General features: G+C 45.5%; 1 protein-coding gene across 1 annotated transcript; it reads left to right on the forward strand.

Annotated features, from left to right (window-relative positions):
• The first annotated feature begins 261 nt into the window (after positions 1 to 261).
• Positions 262 to 9,312, forward strand: LOC124661230 (DNA-directed RNA polymerase III subunit rpc3-like). The gene is made up of 14 exons (XM_047199092.1): positions 262 to 380; positions 486 to 630; positions 731 to 846; positions 1,346 to 1,433; positions 1,590 to 1,732; positions 2,797 to 2,934; positions 3,210 to 3,320; positions 4,895 to 4,994; positions 5,706 to 5,846; positions 6,614 to 6,651; positions 6,750 to 6,839; positions 7,043 to 7,129; positions 8,244 to 8,393; positions 8,955 to 9,312. The coding sequence occupies exons 1-14, from the start codon at positions 312 to 314 to the stop codon at positions 9,051 to 9,053; spliced, it is 1,515 nt and encodes a 504-aa protein (XP_047055048.1). The 5' UTR covers positions 262 to 311; the 3' UTR covers positions 9,054 to 9,312.
• The last annotated feature ends 11,077 nt before the right edge of the window (positions 9,313 to 20,389 follow it).

A 20,389-nucleotide genomic window follows, 5' to 3' on the forward strand; every position in this document is an offset into this window, starting at 1 on the left:
GGAACAGAAAATAAAAAATAAAAGGAAAGAAAAGAAAAAAGAAAAGAAAAGAAAAGAAAAGAAAGAGAAACAGAAAACAGAAAACAGAAAAAAGAGGCGAACTGGGCCGACCAGGCCGGCCCATACCGCGCGCGGGGGGTGTGCGGCGCGCAGTAGCGGCCGACCTGGTCGGTGTATAGGATTTGCCGCCAGCCAGCCCAACGTTCTCCACTCCAGACGCGAAGCTGGCGTCGGCCCTGGAGTACTGCCTATTGCCGAACACGCCCTAAACCCAAAATCTCAACACCAAATCCTCCTCACCGCCGGCGACCATGGTGCCGCAGCACGGCATCCTCCTCGCCGTAAACCTCATCTCCGACCACTTCGGCCCCCTCGTAGCTGTAAGTCCCCCGGTCCACCTCCTGCCCTCCCGTCCTTTCTACCTGCGAACTGCCGTGCGTGTGATGCCCTAACTCCCGCTGCTGCTTCCCGATCCCCTCTCGCAGAAGGTGTGCGAGTGCCTCCTCCGCCACGGCGCGCTGCCGCTGCCGGAGATCGTGCGCCGCGTCAGGCTCCCGCGAGGGCAGGTGAAGAACACGCTCCTCATCCTCATCCAGCACAACTGCGTCCAGGCCTTCTCGTCCCCCAAAGGCAAGCCCCCCGTGTGCAAATCCCTTTATTATATGATGATCTGATTCGACGCCGGTGGCTTCTAGTCCGTGAGTGTGACCCCATTTTTGTCTCGTTTCAGTTGCTGGCCGTAAGGACGAGCCGCCGGTGACGCTCTACCTGGCCATTTTTGACAATGTCCTGCATCGGCTGCGCTTCTCCAAGTTCCTCGCTGTCGTCCGTGCGGACATCCCAGAGGTCCTTACCTGCATTTTATTTTTGGTTCACGCTCTGCTACACTTTCATGTTAAAATTCGGGATTGATCCAAACATGAGTGTCATAATTATCTGAATGCTAAAATCAATGTGGACTGTAGTTTTTTTTTTCCACCGATCAACTGTGCCCTGTGATTCTCTTTGTTAGATACCCAGCCTCTTATTTGGGCTTGTAAATAACTCTCTACCTTTTCAATCTATTGAAATGCAAGCTTTGCGTTATCTCAAAAGAAAGTATGCTTGTAGTAGTTATTAATTTGTGATAGACTGATAGCTGGTGAGAGCAATTGAGAAACAATACACCTGGTCTGAACTTACATTCTACTAGTTCTGGTGCTGTTTTTGCTACAAAATGTGGCATCTTCCTAGGGTCATTGAACAGAAAAATAAAGTAAAGTTCAACTTAACTTCATGACTCTGTTTATTCAGTACTCAAAGCTATTGTTTTCGCAGTTTATGACTATTCATATGTATCTTGCAGTCAGAAGATCTTATTGAGGGATTGCTTCAGAATGGCAGGCTGACATTTGACCAACTTGTGGAACGCACCATCTCTAAAGTGCAAGATGGTACGGCCTTTTCATTTATCAAACTTGTTATGGTATCATCCCCTGTTCTTTTTTTATGACAGTGTTCTCATTCCTTCTCTTCTGTAATCTTTAATGTTTGCCGGTGATCGTGACTGCTAATGCTTTCCCTGATAATGGGTCATTACCATGTTTCAGGCACCATCGGAAGGGAAGAAATACGTTCGAACTTCAACAAACTTGTGTATGCACGTTATGTGGAACGGTGCCCAAAACCTGAACCTTTTTTCAATCCACTCGGAGATGAGGAACAAACATCTGCGAGGAAAAAAGTTACAAAAGTATGTAAAATGATCCCTGTTATGGACATTCCTGGTCATTTCATAAGTCTGCTCTCTAGTTATTTATGGTTTTCCCTGATAATGCATGCAGACATTGGTAGATGTTAACTCGACTGGTTACTTTATTACTTTGGTCTTTGTAATTATGCAACTGTGCAAAGGGCAAACTTACTAGCTCGATGGTTAAGGAGTTTCAAATCTCTCTTTGCCAGGCTGCTGATTAATAACATCTTACACTTTATCTCATACAAAACCAATTTTCTACCCGGGGTGGTAGCTACCCAGATTAACGTTCCGTTAGCCTAGTATACTACAGTACACGGCCTCTTTTTCTGACCTAACCCTGACTCGTGCCGCATGATCTACCGGGGCTTCATTTTTTCCTCTTTTGATCTTCTGAACTGTCTACCTGAGCTCTGGCTGGCCGCCGCTCCTGGGCTCCTGCACGCCGCCTGCTGACCCCGCTCTGAGCTTGTGCGCCAGCCGCCGGGCCGGTTGGCCCCCGCCACCACTCCAGTTCTTTACCCAGGATACTGCCATGTAAATGGATGTAGCTATGTCGCCCAACCCCCCCGCACCCTCTGGTTTTTGTTTGCTCCTTCTCCATTCCGAAAATCAAGGCCACAAAAGCCCCCTCCCTCCTTCCCCACTGGGATCGTTGGAGTATTTTTCTTGTGTCTGGGAGTGCCCGTGGGAATTTAATTTTTTTCTTGGTGGGTACAAAGTACAAACATTGTTGGGTGGGCTGTTACTATGGGTCAGGTGGGGAGAAAAGAAGATGGTGACGGTGTTAGTTAGAAAACTTCAGTAAACGGCTGATCCAATGGTGTGAAATGCCGTATAGGGACCATTCAATGGTTGGATGGGGGTGCATAGCTAGCCAGGTGGGTAGGCCAGTATTTCCCTTATCTCATGTAAGTCGTAACCTATATACTTACTATGTGAAAACTACTTTACTAGTACCAAAATTTTGATCCTTTGATGTTTTACTGTCCTTTCTTCTGTTGATATGTTCTGTGTATGATTTACGGTTACATGGCCTGACAAAATTGTCTTTGATACAGACTGTTGAGGAGGCTCTTTCACTTGAGAAGAAAGTTATCAATACTGCAACCCTTTCTGACCCAGAAAGATTTTCTGAGATCCCCTACAGCATGGAAGATTGCACCAAAGATCCTCCGAAAGCCGTTTCTGGTGCTAAGGTGCAGTACTCATTTTCCTTATTGCCATCACCACTTTATGTAGTAATTTCATGCTTTTATGGAAGAAATTGGTATTTGTTGTTTTTGGCCATCCTGTTGTTGAACCAGAAGAGACAAAGTGGCATATGTAGATTGTTTGTTAGTGGCGAATGCTTTGTCTGAAAGTATTTATAAGAACTGGCAAATGAGTTAGCGATATGAAATGCACTATTATCGTCATGTAATTCTTTATTGTGAGGAATTCGTCATGTAATTCTCTGTCATTATTTCATCAGCGGAAACACGGAGCCTTTGAGATAGATGAAGAGCTGAACTCAACAATTCCAGAAAATGAAGTACTTTGGCGGGCAAATTTTGAGAAATTTATATTCTGTCTAAAGAAGAAGGTATTTCTTTGATTTAATGGATTTTCATAGGAATTATGGAGGATTCAAATCTTCATGAATTTTCCTGTGGGCTGTTTGATTTGTCTTAGAATTTTTTCCATCTATTTGAACCTCTTTAAAAGAATCGTTTTCGGTGCAATCAACAAACTCTAGTGCAAAGAAAGTCCTGCAGAATTCAAATAGGCATTACATTATCATTACGTTGCAGTTATACGCTTATCCTTCTTTTACATATTTGGAATCCTGTAAATCAAAGAGGATAATTGGATAGCATATTTGTGTAGACATACATCTTTATCTTTTCTGTCTGCAGCAGTGTTTCTATATTTCTTCCTTCTTGTTTGCATTGTCGCTTCAAAAAGTAGAGTACCTGGCAAGCCAATCTATTCTACAAAGTTCAATTAAATGTCTATTTTTTCAAGGTTTTTTCCTAAGTCAAACTTTCTTAAGTTTGATCAACTTAGTGGAAAGTTGTGGCAATATCTATGACATGAAATTAGTATATTAGGAAACTACATTCCAGCATGCATGTAGTGACATTAATATGGTGGTGTAAATATTGCTATTTTTTCTATGATGTTGGTCAAACTTATCAAAGTTTTAGTTAGGACAAACCTAAAAGTGCACTTATTTGTGGATGGAGGGAGTAGGAGCTTCTGTTCTGTAGTGTATTGTATCAGCGATGCTACATAGCCATCCTACCTTTGCTACATGGCCATCCTACCTTTGAGAAAACCAATCAAACTTTTTTGCCCACTGTGTTGAGCCGGTTTTGCCTTTGAGTGGGTTCCAAACCATGCACAGTAAATGGAAATGAGAAATTAGACCCCGTTCACCTCTACCCACAGTTCCTACCGAAGCATTTATCTCTATTTCTCTCAACATAGCACCGACGGGCGACGGTGGGATATCTCCTGGAACCAACCAAACCAGCAGCAATAGAAGCACAAGTCCAGCTGGGGTGCTTTGAGGCCGATGACAGAAAAGTGGTGGGTTGTGCATGAGCAGCATCTTTGTTCAGTTTGGCAATGACCTCGACCACATGGAGATCTTGCAGATGACCTTGAGGAGCTCCTTGGCATGTGGAAGATGCCAAGCGGCGTATGGTATGGAAGAGTCTGAGCTGATCCTCAAAGGGGACGAGCCGAAGTGGCAGTTGGCAGCTAGTGTTTTTTTTCAGTGAGCCATGAGTTTATTTCTTGTGCCGTGGTCAATTGAAACTTACGGGTTAGATGTTAGGTTTTCTTTCGGCTTGACGTGATAGTTCCATTGTATAAGATGGACAATAGCTTTCTCTGTCATCTATTTAACTGCTTTTAATGCACGTCAGAGATGCCCTCAGGGTTTCTTACCATGTGCTGGACATTGTTGTTGCACTTGCATACATCTTCCATGCCAAGTAAGTTTTGTTGAAGGAGAAACTGTCCATGTAGAGAATACCGGAACAGGAGTAGAGAATGCGCAGTTCTCATTTGTATTAATTTTTATTTGCTTTTGTATGAATGGTGCAGCTGGAGGACCACGCGATTCGACTTTGTTAACTCCCACTTCTTATTTTCCTTTTTGTATTGCAGTTTTGTGCGGACCGAAAGAAGTCAAAGCTGAAGGTTGGCACACATATTATCTGGGAGTCGTTTTTTGAGGCCAACTTAACTGACAACGATACCAACTCTGGTAGCACCCAATATCAGTAGCCCGTATCCTTTGAATAGTACTCCTAGATGCAGAAACAGTGCAATTTTATTTATGGCTTTAACTTCTCATACTTTCTTACAAACATAACTATTTTTAAGTTATATTTCTGTTTGGAATTCCATCGGTTCTGTTCTTGCCTCTTGGGTGTGAGTATTAAGCAGAAAGCGCTAGTTTCTGTTTTAGCTATTTGTTTTAAATTTATAGCTTCAGCATGGTCTTGAGTCGGCTAGATTAGGGAGAATGACATCTGCTAAGTTTAGTCCTGCTCTAGCATATGCTTATTGTTGAAGTTTCTCAGTTTTGTGATTTGTGCAAGTTTTCTACTCTATTTACTCTGAAGGAAAACACGACGTTAGATTTTCATAAGAGAATAAAACAAACCTACTATACGTGTTTTCAGTTAGTTACATACACATAGTCTGCAGAATCCGAGCCAGCACAATATGCCTCCCTAGGTACCAGGGCAAGTAACCAACTTGCTGAAGTACCAATGTACCATGACAACACCTCACTGAAGTTACATGGTTTCTATTTCATTAATTGTTGTCCATGTTTTTATTGATATCGGTGCAAAAAAAATTCACTATATTTGTTTCAAAATATGTTAATTAGATAGGGGGAAACACCATCCCTGCGAGCACTTGTGTAGTAGTTCTCCAACAAATATAACAGTGTATTCCCTTTTTTCAGCGACATCATCAATAAATAGTATTTTGGAGAAGCTAGGACAAAAGGAAGGAGGTGCAGCAATGACACTCGATCAGATAACACAAGTTCTGGAGGAGTTACAGTGTACTACTTCCACTGATGATCCGGAAGCATTTACTTTTGGTAAGATTTGTTTTAAGTGTTCTGTTTTTTTTCTGTGCACAATTCCTATGCATGAAAGTTCTGTTGGCAAAGTGCTTGGCATGGAGTCAGTTCTAGCTCACAGATATGATCGGCATTATATGGTTGTAAGTCAACCTTGCCACTAGGTGATTGTTACCAGAAGAAATTGGTTCTAGCCCGCTCTGTTTCCTGTATTGAAATGTGGTAGCTTAATTTATCAGTTACTATGTTTTAGTTTTGTAGATACGATCATGTGAACCAGTCCACACTTCCCAGACAAGGAGACAAGTTGATTGGTCTATACATGAAAGTAATCCTAGTTAACTATGACATCTTGTAATGTTTTCATAATTAATTTGAGCTTGATTGCTGTTAGTTTGCTGATACTGGCTTCTGGCCCGCTATTTTGTGAAAGTATGCTCCACACATGATGTAATCACCTCCTAGGAGGCTTGTACCCTTCTTCTGTTCAATGAAAAGAAACGTGAAGTCTTTGCATTTTCTCGAAAAATAATACAATATTCAGACAAAGTGTGAAAAAGGGATTTAAAAACCTACTGGAAATCATGCTGTAGAAACCTAATTACCAGTCTTATTCTATTAAACACTTCATACAAATTTAGTATGCCAGCCTTGAGTGAACGTTATAAGTTCTTTTTTTGTAAGATTCATAAACACTTGATGTTCAAATTTAGTATGTTAGCCTTGAGTGAACATCATAAGTTCTTTTTGTAACATTCTCATGACAGTGCTACTATATTTTGTAGATTTGCGCCAAATGGTTGAAGCATGTAAAAACGAGGAGGTACAGGGTTGCATTACTGTTTAATACTACTATATATGTGTTTAAAGGCACTTCTGTATCCATCTAACATGTACATGTCTTCTATGCGTGCATTATAGATTGAGTCACTTGTGAAAAAGACTTATGGGCAAGAAGCTTTTACAATCTTTAGGCTGTTGGCACAAGGTCGTCCAGTTGAGACAGATCAAGTAAGTATTCTTGTACATTGAGGAAATTATATATCTATGCCCTGTCATTGTTCACACAAACTATTTGTGCTAAGAAAGCTTTTATGGTGCATTAATTTTAGTTATGGGCTGATATCATCCTGTTTTATGATTGTTTACTGGATGACATAGTTTCCTGCAGCAAATTGCAGTGCACAACACTAAGTTTGACAGCATATGTGCAGATTATTGACACAACAATTCTCGACAAGCAGATTGTTCATTCAACTTTGTACAGATTATGGAAGGATGACTACATAGATACAGCAGAGGTCCGTCTCGTAATTCCATCAGAAAAATAGCATATCTTGTTTAGACGGCATAGAGGGTGGTAAACCCCCTTGATTTAGATGTTCATTCTGCCGTTTATCCAAAAGATAACTTTTACTACTCTGACAATTACTCCCTCCGTTCTCTTTTAATTGACTCAAATTTAGTATAAATTTGTACTAAATTCGAGTCAATTAAAAAAGAACGGAGGGAGTACTATTTTATTTTATCTGGCAGACTGCCCCTGTTAGCCTTTTCAAATGCATTATGATATGTTGTGTTACTTTCAGCATAAATGTGCATACATTTATATGCACTTTGCAACTTAAGAATGTTATTTGTGATTCAAGACAGCTGAAAACTAAGCACAAACTTGATCAGAATAGTTGATACAAGAGTAAGTGTCAATTGTTAGTTCTTTCGTGAATGTTGCTCGAACATATTAACCCACACTGTTTAAGGTTTAGATTGCGGTAACTTGTAATACCAGAACAGCATAAAACTTTTTGCAACCATAAGCTTTACTAGCTTAATTTTGCATTAGAATACTTGGGACCGCCGGTATTATGCTACCAGTGACAATTGGCCTAATAATTATCTGGAGAACCAACTATCCATAAACAATATATGTGAAAGTGATTCCGTTGCACTGCCACAGTAGAGAATGGCTGGAAACAGGAAGTTGGATGCGTCTGCTACCAGTATGTTTGTGCTTCTATTTTACTCTAAATGAATGTTGCATAAGATGCTAAACACATGAAATGGTTTCAAGTTACACATAATGGCATTTTTGCTCCAAACAAGTCACCACGCCAAAGTTACTGCCAAAACTTAGTTCTGCGGTAATAGTACTGAATGGAGACACAATTTTTGTAGCAACTTTTAAGTTTCAGCTGCTTTCCTGGACCAACAGTTCCAGAACAATAAGTCTGCTACCTCAGTATCCCAAGCTAATGTATGCCCATGGATTAAAGCTATGAGAACAGTTCCTAAACTGTTATCTTGTTTAGTAAATGACAGGAATATTGATGTCCATTACTATATTTTCAGTTCATAAGACTACAAAGTAATCCTAGTTTTGTGCTTCTGTTCACAATAATTCCCTTATGTTCACAGAAAGTCGGTTCCACACCAGGAACAGGGTACGCGCAGTTTTTTGTATGGAGAGCGAAAAATACATTTCGTGAAAAGTACATCGATAATCTCTATCATACTGCTTTGAACTTGCGCCTGATGGTGGACCGCATGGCTGAACTTCTACTCGAGGTTATCTTCTTGACCATCCTTCACCATTTGCAGTTTTTTAGCTGTAAGCTGAGATTGCCTAAACTGAAGATTGCTTTTTTGTTTTACATATCTTGACTTCATGATCCACGTCATGCATGGTCCCTGTATGCCCCATATGTGGATCATAGTTCATTCATCAGTTTATAATGCATTTTAATGCTGTATCATATGTGTAATTCAGTATGCATGTTTCTTTACTTAAATCATATGTTGAGAAGCTTGTTTGGTTGGGATCAGGCTATGCCTTCCATTAGTTCATCCCAAGTGCAGGCCACGAAGATAAGCAACCATGTAATTTAGTTGGAAGTCAATAATTTCCTTTGCTGCCATATAAAAACCTTCCCAAGAAACAACTGTTAAGTTAATAAATGGAACAAGCCATTAACTATTGACCCAGAGTCAGATACCGTGCCATGTTATTAAATGAACTCCTTGCCATGCTGAGATTAGCTTGTTTGCTCGAAGCATGTTTTACTTGCGCTGACTGATGTGTGCAACCTCACCTCACGAATTGAATTGCTTAAATACCATGCATTGCAGGGTTCGATGGATGAAACAAAGGTGAAGAACAGAAAGAATCTTTTGATCCTAATGCTGGCTAGACACGATGACTCTCTCATGCTGTTCCATGGTTTTTGAAACCCTTCTGAAAACACTGGACCCCACGTTGGAGCCAAGTAAGAATCCTACCGATTCACTTGGTTCTTTGGTCTGTGGGCTATGAATATATATTCAATCTATAATCATACACAGCAGGTGTTCTAGAATTCTTGTGCGTTACAAGTAAGAAGTGAACTTTTGCTTATTCCACTGGATGCATATTTTGAATTTTTGATTAGTCAGTGTGCGCAATAGTGTTGCATTTAACTATTCTCGTCAGGACTTGGCTGAGACGAGGTTTCTCCTGCACGTTTTTGGCAATGACAGTAAAATTTGATTTCGTATTTTGATGCATGTGTCATTTTTTCTAAAAAAAAAGCATGCTCAGTTTGGCACCCCAGATGTGCATCAAAAATCATGGAAAATAAAATTATTTTCCATCTCTCTCCCGACCTTGACGCACTTGAGCACTGGGATCTTTGTAATATCCAACGTGCGTTAGGGGAAAATGCATTTGCACCTTACCTTTTGTTTTCCACTCGTTATCATAGATGTCAGGTTATCCAATCGTCAGGAAGGCGGAAACTTGCTGGCTAAATGCCACTCCTACCGGCAGGTCGCGGATGATTGGAACGGATAATCGCAATAATTTGCAGCAAGTTGCCGATGCTGCGCCACTCGGAACGGCCACCATGGAACACCCAGAAGGGAGGTTGCAGACGCGTCGTCACGCACGTATGACCATGGACTTGTGCAAGCCGTACCGAGTGCGCCACCGTATCTTACCCATGTGCACACATGCTTGAAGGAGCCTACAGCTAATATGGCTAATGCAATACTCCGGCGGAGGTCAACTGCGGCAGTTAGCTGGAGACAAATAATCTAACGAACGAAATCCACAATAATAACCCGCTGATTGGGCCTCGTTCCGCGGGGAATGTTCGACGGCGTACCAACCTCCACCGGCAACAGTGTGATCGGGAGGAAAGGCTGTATGCAACTGATCCGCGTACTGCATACAGAACTACAGATATAGATAAATTGTACTTGTGTATGATTTCGTCCACCCATTGTACGTACGTACGTATCTACACGAAGAGGTGGAAGGTACTGCTGGCGGTGGTAGCGTGTAGCTTATGCTCACAATGCACGCGTCTCCATTTCAAGGGAGTCGTCGTATTTGTGTAGTCCAGCTGGTGACAATGTCGCTTGCTGTTTGCTAGTGGCTTGAGAAAGCTCCAAGGGGCCCTGCCTCTCTTCTGTCGATTATATCTTTCTCGAGCGTGAGCCAAAGCTTCCCGATTCGGCATTGCGTAAAGTGTGGAGACGCATAGACCTGTTTGATTGCTCCGACGTTCTCGCTGCATCTGTGAAACTTAACTCCGTAGAAGTTGTAGGAGGTAATGTGACCTCACAGTCACATTGTGCACCGTTTCGTGTTTTTGGGCTGCGTTTGGTTACGAGCCGTTTTCCGCATACGGTTACCACGTCCGCTTCATGGTGACCATCCCAACACGATCAGCACTGCACCTAAGGTGTTTGACATAATAGCATTTCAAGCAAAGCAACATAAACATAGTTTTAGCGGTGTATTAGATTGTTGCACCACGAGTCCACGAACAATTGCTCGTGATGCAACATAAGTTCATCAACCGAGAGGCTAGTACATATCTCCTCGTCATACCTAGCTACCACAAAAAATATGCAGACTTGGCATTAGTTTTCACCAAACCCAGCTACTTCCAAAATATACATAATTGTCATCGACACCAAAACGAGCACCACAACAAGAACCCACTACTCGGGCTCCTCAAGGGTAATACTTCTTCAGGAAGGCAGTAAACCAGGACAACCTACACTTAGGGCTCATCGCAAGGTACTTGGTGGCCCGTGACTTGTGCTCCACGAGGTGGCTAAAAGCACGGTGGATCGCAGTGGGAGAGATGGGTGCTTGTAGAACACACCCGATCATCTTCATTTGGGCATAGTTCGCTATGGGCTGGTTGACGAGATCACCGTCCCTCGAGTGAGTCCGCAAACAAGAAGATAGTTAGTTCTTCTTGTCATACCTTATGATTGACTGGAAAATTAGGTGTATTGATCGAACCTTGATGTGGGCAAAGTAGGCATCATCGTCCATCATGATTAATGTGGTCTCTTCCACCCATCGCACACCCTCAAGACGGTTGACCATGCTCATATGAACCCAACGTGCTCTCCAGTGTCTAAGATGGTTGTGGATCTGCTTCAATGCAACTACACGGCCACAGTACGTGAGAACAGACTCTGCAACATCCTTTAAGTACTTCGTCTTGAATCCAAGGTCCACCCAACCCCTTTCTTGGTCACACGCCCTGTTTGGAAGGAACGTGGATAGAGCCGGTGGCCATGTCATGGTGTTCTTCTTCGTTAGCGGGTAGCACTTGTCAGGCAGCGGCCTGTAACAGAGCGGCACCGCCGCCTCCTCCTGTAGCACTGCCTTCCCAGACAGATTTGGCGAGTTTTCCATCTCCTACAACACAAATGAAAGCGAAAGCACCAGAGCACAAATTAACAAGCTCTTAGAACATATCATGCATCAAACACCTAACAAGCATGCATATGTACGAGTTGTTACAAACATAGCATGCATCCCAGGCAAGCATACTAACAAGGTCTTCCAACATAGCTCGTATCAAACACCTTGCATACAAGAACAATAACAAGCACTTGCAACATAACACACATCAAACATCTTGGTGGCGAGAACACTATTAACAATCTTGTTTTCCTGCTGGCATGTATATAAGTCTAAAGCTGGTACAAGGAGACCACATACACGTTGTAGAAGCAATTGTCGTACTAACTATTGCACTTATATGTGGCCTAGACAGCAATGAAGATCACACTTCGCAACGAACACAGGCAGAAGGCGTTGATCTTCCACTACTAGACGCTTCATGAACAAACTACAGATCTACCATGAACTAACAACCTCCAGATCTAATCAGGGAAAACAAATCTAAGCTAGGGTTCTATGTTACTCACGTCGATCTGACAGTCCGAGGAGGTGGAGGATGTCGACATGCCGGCAAGGAAGAGGAGGATGACTTGCTGCGACGTGGCTACACCGAATAGAGAAGATGGAGTCGCTTACCTTCTTCTCGGTGAGCAGATTCCCTTGACGGAGAGCTTGAAAGGTGGAAATGGTGGCATGGGATTTTCCGGTGAGGCGCGACAGTGTAAATAGGGGCGGAGATTGAGATTCCGCCCGCCCGTCGGCCGCTGCTGCTTGCTCTCGGGCCGTTCATGCGCGAGGGCAGCTGCCGACGGTGGCGGCCACGCCTGGATGTCGAAGACGGCGGGCGGGGATGGCGCGGCCCATCGATTTCCCTTCGCGTGGTGGGGTCCTTCTGGGTGGCGCAGGTGGAGTCATGGCGGCGGGCGATGGCGCTCGCGGGCGCGCGACATCGAGGCGTAGAGGAGGCAGAGGCACCGTGCGCGGTGGTGTGCCGGCGGCGGCGCGGTCCTAACGAAGGCGCCTTCCTCCGATCCATCCTTGCGTGGGCCGATCTGGGGACATCCTTTGTGCTCGATCTGGGCCAGAAGGGGTTGGCCCGCTCCTTCCGTTCGCCGGAAGTCGGCCGGCGGTGAGGGGGATGTTGGTCCGGTCGAATAAAGGTGGCTGTCCTAGGGTTTCAATTCGCGCGAAGATGATGATCCGTCGGTTGCGCGTCTTCAATGATCTGGCTGGACTGTCGTGTTCCGAAAGGCTCCACCGGCGAACTCCAAAAGGTCGACATGGTTGGAGATTGCCGGATTGAGTGGGATTCGGTCGTGCGCACCCGTGTTTTTGTCTGGCCGTTTGATTTCAGAGGGAGCGCTTCAAAGCTTTGCTTGCCGTTAATATCATGGAGCATGTTTTCATTCCGTGGTGCTGGCGGAGAATGACATGAAAGTCGAGATCTGAGGACTAGCTATGGTGGTTCGAGTCTGAGTGGTGATGAGGAATTGGCTTGGTGATTCGTGACTTGAAGCAACGGTATGCAAGTGGGAGCGATTACACAAGAAAAGTCAAAGTCTTACCTCTCAGGGTGAATCCAACGTTTGGCCTTAATTGGTTGTGCCTGGAAATGCCCTTGTTAAAGACATTATTTTAAGAGTGAGGATTTTCTTCATGGTGAAAATCTAAGATCTATGATTGGACGACGATGATGCTTGTGCACTGTTTCTTTCTTGGAAGCGTCGCTTTTAGAAAAGATGAACTTCTAGTTCTGTCTTGATCGTGTTAGCGCCGTTGTTTCAAGGAATAGATTACTGCAGCGGAACTTTTTTTTTTGTAATTTTTCTTTCTTTTTCGAGTTGTGTGCATAGTAATGCTGCTAGGGCAATGCGTTGTTAGAGGTTGAGTGTAATTGATATCTCCGCGATTTTAATATATACTTTTGTCGAAAAATAGGGGCCGTGATTCGGCAAGAGGTGAGCGAATTTCTCTCACAGGATTCCCTTGTACGTGCGCAAGCTCCCGCCATCTCTCGCTCGCACGAGCTTGGCGCAAACTTTCCCCGCGAGCACGAGAAAAGTTTGGCTTGCTAGGAACATCCGAATCGAGCGTACCTTCTCGTACAAACTCTACGGTGCTTTAAGCATGGAGATCCAAACTACCGATTCTTGCATGAACGGCGCCGGGAAACCACTTCATGAGCAACCAAACTGACCCACATATGCTGGGCATGTAGGCTGGGAGCCGGTGAATTAGCACGCAACTGCAAAAGCCCTGTCGAGCAGCTCCATCGAGGTTTCTGAACCTGAATTCGCAGTGTACAGCGGAGTTTTATGTCGCTTGAAAGGAAGGCTCCATTGCCGCGGCTGGGCGGTGGCCATCGACTCCCACGCGCCTGCTGCAACAACCCATTACGGGTCTTGCAACGCAAGCAATGAAGCAATCCGTCCTAGCTAGTGAGAAAGATGGGTTTTGACATTTCAGACCACCTTCAGCAAGACACTACGAAAAGAATACCCTTCGCATTCTCACCGGCGACGGTAGGATTATTTCTACTCCTATAATATGATGAAGTCTCGCTGTGCATGATAAGACTAGTGACTACCTACCGTGCAGTGAGATCCGGAATACGCGTGTGACATACTGACCAGACATCCTCCTCCTGTAATGTAACATCTACGACTCTCAACCTACGGATCGACTAGAAAAATTCAGGCCACGGAAGAATCCTTATGATTGGGCAGGTGATGAGCATAAACACTTGCCCCAGTCACCGCGACCTTGGCTTGGACCCTGCAGATCATATATAGTTCGCACTTCGTAGCCAGATAAATTTTAAATTCCTGTACTGCCTGCTAATCCAATCCAAGCACATGTGGCGGTGTAACCCTCTGCCCCTGCGATACTGTATTCAGATGGATGGTGAGCTGGAGCCCATGGCGCCAATGGAGAAGCACCATGTGCCGCGGCAGCGGCAGAATAATCTCCGCCTGGGCATGTGGCTTTGCTTCCCCGTCTGTCCATCCGTCCATGAGCATTGAGATTTGAGCAGTAGTCGCGGACAAATTTGAAGCCTGTGGAGGGAGTCGCTTTTGGGAACTTGCTGCCAATCAATACAGGGTCGTCTCCGATCGGGCAATGCTTCAGCTATGCGCGACGTGCAACGGCCGACGTCCTGTGTCTATGTGTGTGATCCGCGCAGCGTGAGCCGCGAGAACGACAGAAGAGATGGGGCAGGCAGTGTGTCTCATGCTCTGATCGCGCGTTGGACGAACTACACGATTTTGAGGGAATCGGAAGACGGAGAAACCAAGCGCTGTCGTTGTAATTTGTATGGTTAGAAGGGCAACGGTACCTTCAGCTTATCATGGAAATAACCATAGTTTTGATGTTTTGTTGTCTTAAAAAAGGAATATGATTGGCCTCTCAGCTTAGTGTTCATGAAGATTTTGCGTGCGTGCATACATTCATAGGATGATGTATAAACGTTTTTGTGAGCGTATGTACTATATTTCATAAAAATTATATATCGGAAATCTATTTTTTCTAGCTTCATCCCAGCCTGGATGGTGCCACGTGATAATGACTTAGGTCGGCACTTTCGTCATCAATCGAACACAGACGAACATTCAGCATTGTGTTTCGACTTCTTCTGTCTCTCTCCATCTCTATCACCCTGCTCCGACCGGGCCGACAGATGATTCTGCTCGCGTGTTGCGCTCTACGTGGCTTCCTGATTTTTCGAGGGACATCAAATCTATCGTCGCGAATTAATCAGACTAGATATTTCTTTGGGCCAACGGTGCACGTCGATCGCTCTCGTTATGATCCGACCGAGTAACGGCCAACGGAGCCCCAAGACTAGTGCGTATGTGGATGCTATCTCAGCAAGCTCCCGTCGAGGATAAACATATCTCGGAAAGAGAGAATGCTAGTATTACAGCGTACAAGCTTAAATATTTATTAGGGGATCAGATGCTAGTGGAAAGTTCATCGAGCACACATCCTCGGTGATCCAACATGATCTCTGCCTCTGCATCTGCCTTGCATGTAATTGGCCTGGTTTTGTGGTACACCAGGTGCCAAATACACATCCAACCAAACATGCTTCCATGTAATTGGACGCCAATCTGTCAAGTTCAACAACGTAGGATTTGGGTGTCCACTGTCCAAGGTCAAACTGTACTAATATATGATCTCTAAACTTCACATCAACTTGTTAACTCACGGAGTCAACTAGTCTAAAGAAGGATATATATCCAATTTTAACGATATATCACATCCTGCCATTCTAATCCTATGTAAAGAGATGAGACATAATCAGCTACGAGCCAATATTGATCTTGTTGCTAGCCTATTTTGTAAGGATTCAGCATGTGACAACTTTACTACTAGTACGGTGAAAATATTGTAACTATATTGGGCGACGACAAAAAAGTCATCGAAACATGTATATGCGGAGTATAGTTTTAATGATCTTGTCGAGACAATGTCGACAGTTAAGGTGGATTAGAAATCAACTTACAAGTTGGAAGATAAAACCTTTCAAGTGTCAAACTTACAAAGATTCTAGATAACTTCATTGGATCTTTTAATTTACTAGTCATGCATGATAAATCAGTAAATCATGGCTCTGGAATGCTACAACCCTATACCATCTGTGTGTTATTTTTGTTCTATTTTTTAATTAATATGTTAGTTAATACTACCTCAATTTCAATGAAAAGGTCTTATATTTTATAAAAAGTCAAACTATATTACATTTGATTTATTTTTTCTAAAAAAATAGTTAAATTTTCTTTAGCTTGACATTTTTAAAAAAATAAACCTTATATAGTACTACCTCCGTTCGGGATTATAAGGTTGGCGCGTATATCAAGATCATCAATTTGACCCAACATAATATGTACAAAACCAATTGTATTATTAAAAAGTAGAACATCTATTTTGTTTTAATAATATATGCTTTTAAAAATATCCCGTATTTCATTGATTAAATTTACGATATAGGGATACGCGTCGGCCTTATAATCCTGAACGTAAGGAGTATAAGAGCAAATACAATAAGGCTTAGTCAGCTTACTACAAGGATTAAAATAATATATTTATGTTTAGTTAGAGGAGAGAAAGAAGAGAGAGAATGTAAGTGAGCTCTTATGCAGGAGCTAGCTCTAACACATGCTCCTAGGCAAGGTGTGTGAATGAAAGGTGGACCATCCATTGAAAAAGTAATACATTCTTATAGTCAACTATTGTACTTGTTGGCTACATGTTAACTATAGATGACATGACATTTTGCTTATAGCCAACAACTGGCTATACTATTGGAATTGCTCTAAGTATAACAGAGGGAGGTTTGACGTGTGCACAGTTAGTGTAGTTTGTTTTTTTCGAATGGTATTTAGTGTAGTTTATCGGTATCGTGCACCACCGAAACGGATGGAGGGTGACGCTTTCCTGTAAGACTTTGGCAGTTCGTTGGACGTTGGGGCTCGATATGCGGCGAGCGCGCTTCCGCTTTTAGCGGCGGGCATTACGGACCGGCGCCAGTCAACCCAAGCACCCCAGCATATAGAGGCCAAGTTCCAGTGGTGGCCTAGGCGGTGGCGGTGGCGGCGCGGCTGTACAGCGCACAGGCTGCGGCACCGCGCTTTGCAGCGGCTGCAAGATTCCAAAACCAATCAAGATAGCTACCATCTATAGTGGTCAAGCTGCAGGGCTGGAACTTCCGCCGTTCGGCGCATTCATCTTGACCAATGCACGATCAAGAGGAACCTATCCTGATCCTCCTCGGTTGTACAAGAGCCTCTCCATATCATCATGAACACATCTACTTGTAGAGTGGACTCCTATCTAGCAATAAGTTGTCCAACAAAAACAAGATCTAATTAAATTGTCCATCAAACTATGCATTAGAGCATCTTCAGTCGCGTCCCCAAACCGTCCCCCAAGGGGATGGGGCGCGTGAGACAAAAAAATGTTCCCAGCCGCGTCCCCCAAAACCTTTTTTTGTCCGGCGCGGCCCGATACGGTGTCCGGCACACAGGAGACGCTCCGGGGACGCCGGACACAACGAAAAGCGTGGTGGGCCCGACACGTCAGCGGCACAGGAAAAATTCATCCCCCTCTCCCGCCAAATCGCGCATCTCCCGCCACATCGCGACTCTCCCACCGCGCATTTCTGCCCTCCCAACACATTTGACCTCCTATCCCGCCGATTCATTTCTCCCTCCCGCCATCGCTACTCTGTTCCTCCCGCCGCCGCTATCCTCTCCCCATCCATGGCGCCGCCGACACCACCCAAAAAAATGGCCAAGAAAGCGGCCAGGAAGCCGCCGGGCAATGAGACGAAAGGGGCGAAGGCGCCCTTCGAAGCCGCGGAAGGCGCCGGCTCCGAAGAAGAAGTCGGAAGGCTGGACTGATAATCAGTGGCATCAAGACTATCTGCACCAGAAGATGTCGACGGCGGAGCGGAAGGGACGGAGGGCGGCGCAGTTGGAGAAGAAGGCGTTGGCGGCACGCGCGCGCACCAGCACGCGTTGGCCGGGTGTATCGCTGCCACCAACGCGAGCCCATGGAGTACGTTGGTGCCAGCGTACATTCCGGGAGTGGTGTCTCCGTCGACATCCGGGTTCTACAACGACGGCCCCTCCGCCACTCCCGGGTGCGTGACGCAAAACTTGTCTCCACACTACCAGGATACGCTGCCGCATGGCGGCTTCAACACCAACGCCGTCTTCTACTCCTCGGCGTACAAGCAAGTTCCCCAGCGCGAGCTAGGACCCGGTGCAGACGGCGCCCCGTTCACTGGCCGCAGGGGCCCGCTCGAATTCGACGGCGCTGGTGCTGAGTAGGAGGAGGAGGGGGGTGGAGGAGGACGAGGACGAGGACGAAGAGGGCGGCGACGAAGAGGACGACGAGGGTGCCGATGAGGATGCCGATGATCTCGTGGAGTTTGACTCGGCTGGCGTGATGAAGATGAAGAAGACGTCGGGCACACGAGGCCCCAAGTGGACGGTTCTGGAGGATCAATGTCTCTGCGAGTCAAGATCGACGGTGAGCCATGACTCCATCATCGGCGCCAACCAAAAGTACGGGAAGTATTGGGCGAGGATCAAGGCCGAATTCGATAAGCGCAAGCTAATCAACAGCGACTACAACAAAGTGACAATGAAGAGGAGCCAAAAGGCAATGTCGACGCGATGGGCCATCATCTAGGCGTCGGTGAACTCGTTCCATGGGTACCATAACGAGGTCGAGACCAGGGCGACAACGTAGCGGTGTCATCGGCATGGTACGACTCTTTCTTAGCTAATCTGTAGTGCCTACATTTTGTTCGACGATCTGTGATTGTGTTTCCTGTTGTTAGTTCGACAATGCCATGGATATGTACCGGAAGAACTAGGAAGGGCATAAGTCTTTCGCGCTGATGCATTGATATAGCAAGCTCAAAATGATCGAGAAATGGCGGTTGACGCGCCAGTCGTTGTCGAAGGGGAAAGACGCCATTGATCTGGATGCGCTGCTGGCAACATCGGCCGGGCGCCCTATCGGTAACAAGGCTGCCAAGGCCTCCTTGGTCGACGCTGCGTCGTCCGAGAAGACGCAGGCGTCGATCACACAATGCCTCGTCGAGGTCTCCTCGACCTTGCTCTCCCGCGACAAAAAGGCCGACGAAAGGTGGGCGGCGCTGCTCAAGAGGCAAGAGGAGAAGATGAAGCTCAAGAAACCCAAGGACGACATGTCCCTGCTGAGAGCGTCGACATAAGGAATGTCTCCCCGGACGCGGGCGGCGCATAACTTCTTCAAAGGCCAGATCCTCGACGACATCAAAGCCAAAATGGCGGCGGCCAAGGTGGCCGAGGCGGCGGCAGCGGCAACAACCCCAACCTTGGAGCAAGAGCCGGCAGACGTGTCTGCGACAACATCGGCTAGTACACCTGCGTCGGCCTCTGCCTCGGCGTCGGCGACGGAGCATGCACACCGGGCAGATCACGACGAGTTCGTCGTGATCGACGGGCCTACCTCGACTCAGGATGTGTCGTCGGCGTCGCCCAACCCCTTCTTCTAATTTACATCGGTCTGTAATATGATCGAGCACCCAATACTTTGATCGCCGCTACTCTGATCACGACGAATTCGGTGGGAAAGATTGATACGTCTCAAACGTATCTATAATTTCTTATGTTCCATGCTACTTTTATGATGATACTCATATGTTTTATACACATTATATGTCATATTTATGCGTTTTCCGGAACTAACCTATTGACGAGATGCCGAAGGGCCAGTTGCTATTTTTTGCTGTTTTTGGTTTCAGAAATCGTAGTAAGAAAATATTCTCGGAATCGGACGAAATCAACGCCCAGCATCTTAGAATTCCACAAAGCTTCCAGAACACCGGAGGGGGGCCAGAGGAGAGCCACAGGCCCACCAGATGACAGGGCGGCGCGGCCCAGGGGGGGCGCCCCCTACTGTGTGGAGCCCCCGTCAGCCTTCCGACTCCGCCTCTTCGCCTATTTAAGCCTCCTCGACCTAAAACCTCGATACGGAAAAAGCCACGGTACGAGAAACCTTCCAAAGGCGCCGCCATCGCGAAGCCAAGATCTGGGGACAGGAGTCTCTGTTCCGGCACGCCGCCGGGACGGGGAAGTGCCCCCGGAAGGCATCTCCATCGACACCACCGCCATCTTCATCAACGCTGCTGTCTCCCATGAGGAGGGAGTAGTTCTCCATCGAGGCTAAGGGCTGTACCGGTAGCTATGTGGTTAATCTCTCTCCTATGTACTTCAATACAATGATCTCATGAGCTGCCTTACATGATTGAGATTTATATGAGTTTTGTATCACTATTCATCTATGTGTTACTCTGGTAATGTTATTAAAGTAGTAT

This window comes from Lolium rigidum, chromosome 6 (assembly GCF_022539505.1).
Source record: "Lolium rigidum isolate FL_2022 chromosome 6, APGP_CSIRO_Lrig_0.1, whole genome shotgun sequence".
Lineage (NCBI taxonomy): Eukaryota > Viridiplantae > Streptophyta > Magnoliopsida > Poales > Poaceae > Lolium > Lolium rigidum.

Excerpts from the sequence above, each read along its gene's own strand:
- LOC124661230 (XM_047199092.1), top strand. The coding sequence starts at position 312 with ATGGTGCCGCAGCACGGCATCCTCCTCGCCGTAAACCTCATCTCCGAC. Across the intron at positions 1,733-2,796 it reads CGAGGAAAAAAGTTACAAAA|ACTGTTGAGGAGGCTCTTTC; the intron begins GTATGTAAAATG and ends TCTTTGATACAG. Across the intron at positions 6,652-6,749 it reads AAGCATGTAAAAACGAGGAG|ATTGAGTCACTTGTGAAAAA; the intron begins GTACAGGGTTGC and ends CGTGCATTATAG.